The sequence below is a fragment of the Tupaia chinensis genome, unplaced genomic scaffold, assembly GCF_000334495.1.
Source record: "Tupaia chinensis unplaced genomic scaffold, TupChi_1.0 Scaffold000623_1, whole genome shotgun sequence".
Lineage (NCBI taxonomy): Eukaryota > Metazoa > Chordata > Mammalia > Scandentia > Tupaiidae > Tupaia > Tupaia belangeri.
Window position 1 is genome coordinate 1406121 of NW_006160143.1, and position 9415 is coordinate 1415535.

At 38.4% G+C, this 9415-nt stretch overlaps 1 protein-coding gene across 1 annotated transcript in view; it reads left to right on the forward strand.

Moving 5' to 3' along the window:
* Positions 1-9415, forward strand: part of LOC102472621 (pyrin and HIN domain-containing protein 1-like) — a gene marked incomplete at its 3' end in the record, with an annotated part of 30536 nt that overhangs the window by 4709 nt on the left and 16412 nt on the right. The window contains exons 3-4 of the mRNA XM_006159099.3: positions 1269-1414; positions 2127-2294. Coding sequence (XP_006159161.1) covers positions 1269-1414; positions 2127-2294 — 314 coding nt within the window. The remainder of the gene's footprint in view (positions 1-1268; positions 1415-2126; positions 2295-9415) is intronic.

Below are 9415 nucleotides of genomic sequence, written 5' to 3' on the forward strand. Positions count from 1 at the left end.
GTATTTGGGATGCAGTGATAGAACGAAAGGGAGGGAGTTGACGAGAGACTTCCAGTACTCTAAAACTATTAGATAATGGCAAAACAAAATTATGAAAGTTGTGGTTTCTATTTTTTAAGTGTACATTTAGGGAATTAATGAATCTTCTTCTGACATTACACAATCTATCATCAACCTTTTTTTCTTTGAGAGATTTTTGCTATAGGGAGCATGTGCTTGCCAGAGACAGAGAGATAGAAAGTGAGAAATCGCCCCCCAGAGGGATGGCTATGCCACAACTCCTTCTCCTAGATTCTCCTCTCAGGATTCTCACCGTGCATACACATGTACCCAGCGTGAGTTTAAAGCTCCGGGTCCAGGGCGCCAGCAGTTGGTGTAATGCTTACATCGCTGGAGTCCCATGTAGTCGACCGTGGTTCGAGTCTTGGACCTGGTGGCTTAAACTCACACTGGGCACGTGTGCGTGCATGCCTAAGATCCCAAGAGGAGAGTGGAGGAGAAGGGATTGCGGCGTGGCCATCCCCTCGGGGGGTAATTTCTTGCTTTCTGTCTCTCTGTCTTTCCGGTGAGTGCACGTGCCCTATAGCAAAAAATCTCTCAAAAAATTTTATTAAAAATTTAAAATAAAAATAAATAAATAAGCTCCAGGTCCAGAATGCAAACTGCAGTCAACTACGTGGGAGTCCAGTGACATAATCATTACTTCGTCTGCTGGTCCCTATCATCCACCTTTATAATTAAAAATGATAAGACAGTACTTAAATATAAGTCTACCTTTCAAATAAATGAACAATTCCCCTCTTTAAATCACTGGCTTAGAATAGTTGCAAAGGGGAGGCTAATGACATTATTTTGTTGCTCCAAAAGTCGAGGTTATATTTTCTTTCACATTGTTATGTAATTTTAATAAATTACTTGCAGAAGATGACACACGTGGAAGCGTCATAAAAACCCTGAACTTTTTAAAAGAAAAAAATAGGAGAACAGAACTGGAAAAGGGTTTGACTGAGGATTGCAGGGTTCAGAAGATGAGAAAGATGTGTCCGGTACACAGGGAACAGGTAAAGGAAGTGTAGAGGAATACGTGACCACGCGTGTGCCTCCATTCTGACTATTGGCCACTTTGAGGCCAGCCTGGGCTAAGCTTGTGCTGAACACAGGCACACCTCAGCCTTCAAGCAGAAGTAGAGAAGAAATAGTATTGACACTACGCAACTCTCCCAGACCAGGTGCTCTGAATTTACAGGTCCTCATTTTTTCTTCATTAGTTGTGAAGAAAATGAAGTCCATCTCAGCAAAAGGAAAAACCCCATTGGAAAGGATCCAACAGACAGAAGTGGGTCCTGCTTCCCCAGCATCCACTCTAAGCAGCAGTCGCACATCTGAAGGAGTAGAGGGGGCTCCTGTGGCTCAGGTGAGCTTGGCAAGAGGAGCGGGTTTAAGGTCCCACAGAGGAAACTCTGCTATTGCTCTTCCACTCAATCTCTTCATCAGGAAGTTATGTCTTCATTAATTTCCCATCAAGTGCAGATTACTAAATTGTATCAAATTGATCAAGATATCTTCTTTGTGTAAGGCAGTGCATTAAGCACTTTAGTAAATACAAAGTAAGTATAATAAGCCATCAATTCGATAACTTCATCTCCACTATAGAAGTATGCTAACTTGAGAATCAGATAGGACAATAATGCTTTGTTCATGTTTATAAAATGTAGTTTTTCCCATTTCAAAGTCATTCCATCCCACAACCAAAGTAATTAGAGAATGATATGTATAACTTTCTCCTCTCTCTTTGTGTCATGAGCCATCTACACCTACTAATTGTAACTGGCCAGTGGTGGGCAGGACTCCCTAAAGTCTCCAAAAAAATTATTAGGTTTCATGAACTGACAACTTCAAAATGAAAATGTGTTTTACTTCATTTAATACTAAAAACCACTAACAGTGGGGGAGGGAGGAAGGGGAGGGGTGGGAGCCAATACTGAGTGCCTGCAGCATCTACTACTCTGTCTTCACTATCCAGAACTTGGACCTAAAATATGTAAAGAAACTGATTTTAAATTCAAATGAAAGGACAGATGTTCTAAAAATAAAATCCACTAACAGGAAAATTAAACTACTTTCAGAAAAGAAAAATGACAACCACAGAAAAGACGGGAAACAAAAGGAATAAGGTGTCTGAGGAGCAGACTTCGCCTCTCTATGCTGCAACAACCAGCAAGTTCACAACCATGGACCACTGCCCACCTTCCCAAACCTTGTCATCCACTCCATCCAACAATTCCTCAACTACGGTACACTCTTCCTATTCCTCTTTTCCTTTATTTATTTTTAAAACCCAAAGTATAGGAATCAGACCTCAAAACTCAATAAATCAGATTGAGAATTCACTACATGTTAATCTTTGGCTTCCACAGGGATACTTGAGAGACTTGACATTATCTCTGAAGCAGGAAGTTTTCTGTCCTGTGTTGTTCTCGGGGAGAGAGGTGCAGAGTCCATGCAACACGATGGACACAACAATGTGGTCACTGTTGCTGCCCTCACCTCTTTCTCACTTATTCTCTTTTCTAGTCAAATCTATTTAAAGTTGCCTCTACAGACATCATGATCCTTTCTTTAAAAACCTTTTTTCTATTTTAATTTGTCAGAAGGCACATGAGCTCACCAGAGATAGACAGATAAAGCACCCTACATGAGGCATAATCATGCCACAACCCCTTTCCTTCATTTTTCAGTATTTTGGTCACTCATTCACACCCCCATCATGTGTTTCAAATCCCCAGCTAGAACCATGCAGTAGGCCATGTGGGATTCAACCACCTTGACCATCCCACTATTGTCTGTCCCCATGCTCCTTTATTCTTCAGAATTTTTCATACCTAATATTTTCTCCACCTGAAAAAATTAATCTTAACTGGCCAAACTAACCACCCTCTGGATCTCAGTGTGCATATCCTTTTCTCATGGCATCCTCACTTTGACCCCTACACCCTGGGTAAAAGCTTCATGGTGCTCTCTCTAGTAGGAACTATTTTCTCCTCTTTTCTTCTACTTAAGACAGTGGAGGTTAAGAAGTGTTCATATTTTTTACTTTACTCAGAGTTCCATGTTTAGGGCTACATTGTCAGATTGTAGTTCATTGCATCTAAAGGCTTTGTTCAGTGCCTGTGTCATAGAAGATATTGATAATAATACATTTATTTGCTCAGTGAAAACCAAGTCCTAAGATATGAATCAGCACAACTAATGGAAGGGCCTTTGGTCAAGGAGGTGGTAACCTCTTTGAGGCCTAAAAGGCATGAAAACAAATGAAAGAAGTAATGGAATACAGAAGGAAGTTGAGTTTGGGAAAATGTAGACAGATGAAAAATTTATACCAAGATCTGGAAATGAATGGCTATATTTATACGTATATATATGTGTGTGTATATACATATACATATATATATATGTGTGTGTGTGTGTGTGTATATACATATATATATATATAATTGCACATTTCTCATAATACTTGTTAAATTGTACTTATTCAAATTTGGACTGGCCTACCTTTGATGATTGTAAATAGGTGAAACAATCTAAAATAATTAATTGAAACTTCAATTAGTTTTGTCCCCAAAACAAGTGACTAATACCAGGGCTTTTTTATTTGTTTGTTTGTAATACTAGACTATTTCTGAAAAAAAATTAGGAAATGCAGACAGCTACCCAATCAAATTTTATATAATTCAATTTCAATTGCCTGAAATTTCAACATCCACATTTATGATACGTTTTTCTCTATATGCTTCATATTTTCTCCTATGGATTGTTCTGAAAATGGTATCATATGATATCTCTCTGAGTAGTTGCATAATTCCCTTCTATAGGGTACTGTGTTCACATGATTCCTTATCACTGTTACTATTGCTTTCTCACCAAGAGCCTGCTATAACTGGTAAACCTGCGTTAGGGAATGGACCTTCCTCTGTTAGGCTGAATTAGTCACATTGATGAGAAGTCAGATTCCAATGAACTCCAGTCACCCACAGGTGATCCCAGTGCATTGCATCCCATGTCAGACCACTCCTGGAGCTGTTTTGTGCTGGCCAGTCCAAATCTGGAAAGAGTACAACTTACCAAGTATTATAAGAAAAATAAAATTATAAAAATAAGTATAGCTCATTTCATTTCCAGATCTTTACGTAAGATCTGCCTACATTTGTCCGAACTCCTCAACTTCCTTCCATATTCCATCACTTCTCCCATTTGTTTTTACCTTTAGGCTTTACAGTGCTTATCACCCCCTTGACTGGCAGCCCTTTCATTAGTTGTGATGATTCATAACTTAAGACTTGGTTTTCATTTTTTCACTGAAGCTACCCATTGCTCTGACACTTCTTTTTATAGATTAAACAATCTCCCCTTTATTTAAAGTGTCCTGTTGCAATTGAAGGAGACTAGGATGCTACAGAGAAAGAGTATTAAAAATAAACTACCTTGGTCCCCAATTTTCTGCCAATGTGCTATTTCCTAGAGCTCTGACATCAAGAAATGCTATGGTGGTAGAAATGACACTCTGCAGAATGACCCTAGCCTGAGGTCAGGGCATTTTGAGGGGTTTAACCCACATGTGTTCTCACCTAATGTAGCATCACAGAATCTCAGGTAGACATACTGTGCATTGTCCTCTCAAAATGGCCCCATCTACATTGTTGATGATAGACAAATCTAACACACCTGACTCTTTCTTCAGAGAGAATCTGACTGTATTTCCCAGGCCCATCTTTAGCTTGTGACACTCCTGCCTCAATGTCTCTGAATCAGTGGGATTACAACTAAAAGCAACCATGCTCAATCTTAGGTTGGAGTGACAATCAAGCCCAGGCTTCCCACATGGTCCCAGACTGCAGAGCTCAGCCTCTTAGCAATATGTACCACCATGGCTAAACCAATCTTGTTTTGAATTGCCATAAGTAGCATCCTCATTATTATATGTTAGCTACTTTTTACTGTTCTCAGACTCTGTATATTGATTTTGTGTTGCAGAAAAAAAAAAATAAGTAGGTAAAGAAAACACAGTCTGTGAAATTCAAGATAATACAGAAAAAACATGGATGTCATAGGGAAAAAAAAGTCATGATCACCTGTGAGAAAGGAGATAAGCTTCAATTTTTCTGCTTTCAGCAGTGTAAAAAAGACCAAAGGTTGAAACTGATTTCTAAAATGCATAATTTCCTCCAGGTGGGAATTAGAAAGACAAATATTAGTTTTCCAAAGGGGCAAATAATTTGCTTTAAGTTTTGAGAATACAGATTTCTGTCGTTTTACAGATAGAGTCCAGATGAAGGCATGAACAAAACAAATGATGCCCTTGTAGTTACATTTTTAAAAGGACTCTTACCAGTCCAGCTGGTGATGTGGAGGTTAAGGTAGCTGGATAACAAATGGCTGATTCTGTGGTTCAAGTCCTACACCCAGTAGCTTGAAAATCACAGTGGATGCATGTGTGTGTATGCCAAAAATCCTCAGAGGAGAATGGAGAAGGGATTGTGGCATTGCCATCTCCTCGGGGGTGGAGAGTGATTTGTTGCTCTCTCTCTCTCTCTCTCTCTACCTCTCTCTCTCTAACTCTCTCTGACAAATGCTTGTGCACTATAGAAAATAAAAAGACTTTGCCAAAATATATGAATAGAGTGACATTTATTCAAAAAGATATAAAACTTGTGCTAAATGATAAAATATTTGAGGAAATTATAATGGTAAGGAACTAACTTGACATAGTAGTCAAAAGCCAGACTTCGGAGTAAGACAACTTTCATTTAAATTTGGCTCGTAAGTTCCATGATGTTGGGAAAATGACTTAAATCGAGGTTGGTTTTAAAGTTAAATGAAGTAATAAATATACATTTCTTACCTCAGTGCCTCATGCATCATGAGAAATCACAGGGTAGTAGGTACAATTGTTCTTGGTAAGATAAAGACAGACAAATGAAAGGGTTCTAGGCAGAGAAAATATCCTATATGAATACCCCAAAGTGTGAAACAGCATGGTGAGCTTTAACTTCCATATATGTGGAAATGTATGCTGATGCTAGATGAGTTAAAAAGATGGTAAAGTAACAAACAGGTGTTAGTGAGATTAAGAAGTATCCCTCTAGTGAACTACCTTTTGTCATGTTAACAGAAACAACCAACTCTGGAGAAATAATAATTAATGTGGTTTATTTCTAAGCATTAATGTGTGTGACCAGGCCTGGAAAAGAGGCAAACATCTTTTTCAGGGTGATCAGATACAGGGGTTCCTTTTATTTAATTTGGGGAGTGAGAGACAATGTCTGGAGTTTAGTGAAGAGTTTCCCATTGGTCTTTTGCAAATAGGAAGGACATCTGAAAGCGGTGCTTGTAGGCCATAGGTGAATTTTATAATTCTTAGGTGGATGATTAGAAAGGAAGGTCTGTGTTTCTGGAAGGCATCAGCAAAGAGTGTACTGTAACAGAGACACTGTCCCAAGGACCGGATGTAGGAAGGGTCCTAGTATCAGTGAGTCAAAATGATCTCTTAATATTTGTGGATGTGACTGAAATCATTTTTATCATTTCATCACAAAGGTACTATGCCAGGGACAGGGTACAGGATGAGTCCTATTATCAAATGGGCCAAAATGATCTGGTAATGTCTGAGGGCATGACTCACCCCAGATGCTATAGAAGGGATTTTGGGAATAGGAAAAACAGTCAGTCTTCTGTCCTTAGTTCCCCCTGTTAGCCAAATACCATTCCTTTTAATGCAGGTGTAGGTCACAGATTTGAAAGGTCCAAATGGCTTATTATCAGTAGTCAAGTCCCCACAGTGCTAGAAAGGCTCATTCCTGGGAGTACTCAATTGGTCATCATTGTTACAGGCAGTAGAGTCCTGGGGTGTTGGGAGAAAGGATGTGTCTCACTGATTCAATAGCTAATTGTCTCTAGGCAAAGGAAAGTCAGTCCTCAAAGTCTGGAGTAGACTATCACAATCTGGGTCTTTAATTTTTTTCTTCTTCTTGCTGTACTGGGCATAGCATGCACAGGTAATATGCAATGAAACTATCCTAACAAGTGTTATAAAAGCTGTAAAGACTACATATCCAATAATATTATAAATAGAGTTAGAAGGCATTAAACAGCTTAACCAACCAAAGAAACTTTTAAATGTATCATCATATTCTTTGATCAGACTCACAATATGTTCTTTATTAATAGTTTCTTGAACTTTGTGATAAATTTCATTAATTATAAGATTGATATCAGTTCACAGTCTAGCAAATTTAGTTTGTATTTTTTTTGTTTTGTTTTGTTTTGTTTTAAATCTGGCCAGATAGTTTACATAGGTATAACATTGTGAGGGGGGATAAAAATCAAATTAGAGAAACATCTGATCATCAGTGTCGAGATTATCATAGGATTTGTTCATAGGAAGCAAATTTACTTTTCCAATGACTTTAGTGTTACACCATATATTGTTGCTGGGTAAGGTAAAGGAAAAGTCATAAAACTTGACAGTGTCATTCTGTTGTCCTCCCTAATTACAATGACATTTTCCCTTGTACCAGATATATGTTTTATGAGGATTGACACTAGTGGCCAGGCTTATGAGAAATTGATATTTCATGTAATTAGGGGGCAGCACCATTCTGCTCTCCTATTCTCATAATTAATAAAAAGAAATTGATATTTCATGTAATTAGGGGGCAGTGCCATTCTCCTCTCCTATTCTCATAATTAATAAAGGAGGTAGGATGCAATATGTTTCTGTTAAAATTGCCCAGTGAGGGACCAGCAGTTAGCATAATGGCTATGTCGCTGGACTCCCATGTAGTCAACTGCGGTTCAAGTCCCAGACCCGGTGGCTTAAACTCATGCCGGGCGCGTGTGCGTGCATGCCCAAGATCCCCAGAGGAGAACGGAGGAGAAGGGATTGCGGTGTGGCCATCCCCCCAGGGGGTGATTTCCTGCTTTCTGTCTCTCTGTCTCTCTCTGTCTGGCTGGCGAGCGCACGTGCCCTATAGCAAAAACCTCTCCAAAAAAAAAGAAAAAAAATTGCCCAGTGACTGCCCATAGGAAATTTTATTTACAATTGCTCTGATACCTGCCAATTGAACTAAAGAATGTTTTTGCATTACTTAGTTTTGGCACATGAGCACTAAGGGTACAATATTAGAACTCGTATTTACCATCTAAGAATTTCCATATATTTGGGGGACCATGGGTTATTCATAAACGTTTAGATTGTGCTTCAGCACTGAGTGGAGGGGGCCATTACTTCACAGCCACCTCAGATTCCATTTGTCATATACAAAATCCTTTCATAAAATTTTCTTCATAATTCTTTGTAACTCCCTCTCAGACCTCCTTCAACAAAACTCAAACCTTCTGTGACATGCTTTATATCTTTCTGTTTTGATTCCATTTTCTTTTTCCATTTTGGAATAATCTAGTCATTTTACTTTAGGACAAAATTTTTACCATACAGAACTCTTTCTGTGTTAAAAACTTTTCTCTTTCCTTTTAACCTTTTTTGCCACAAGCACATCTTCATACCCCTAAATTTATTTCTACATCTCTTTCATAATTACAGTTTTTTCCTACCTAGTTCTTTTATTTTTTTTAAGAAGTTTTAGGGTGTGTGCACTCACTTGCAAGAGGGAGACAGAAAGACAGTGAGAGGGCAAGTGAGAAGTCACCCCTCAGGGGGATTGCCACACCACAATCCCTTCTCCTCCATTTTCCTCCTGGAATCTTGGACATGAATCACATGTGCCCAGCGTGATTTTGAAGCCACTAGGTCCCAAGTTTTAACTACAAATGGCCATGTAGGAGTCCAGAGACATAACTGCTTCACCATCTTGCTGACTGTGTGTGTGTGCTCATTTCTTTGTAAATCTCTTTGGAAATAATTGCTACCACCGATCAATAAGATAAGAATTATTATTTTTAAAGAACTTTTATTTTTGTCAGTATAAGGATTACCTGAGGATTCATTAAGCATCAAAGACTCTCTCTTTCTTTACCCAGCCTGGGGAATGACACTTCTGGGAAAGCCATCAAGCTTAAAACTTTGTACATAGAATTTTACATACTTACCAGAGTTTTTGCACTCTTAGTAACCTTAACTTTTAGTACATATCAGCAGCTTATGAATGTGTTTTACAAATAAGCAAAAACTTTTTAACACATTTTTCCAGTGTAGAACAGAACAATCTTATTAACAGACTTAAAATCTTCAATTTTTGTAAAATTTTAAAAGCCAACAGTAGAAATATTTAAATGTTATGTTAATCAAAGCATGTTAATTTATTAAGATGATATAGACTTTTTTTTTTTTGTCCTTTTTTTTTTTTTTTTTTTGAGGTTTTCGCTATAGGGCGCGTGCGCTCGCCAGACAGACAGAGAG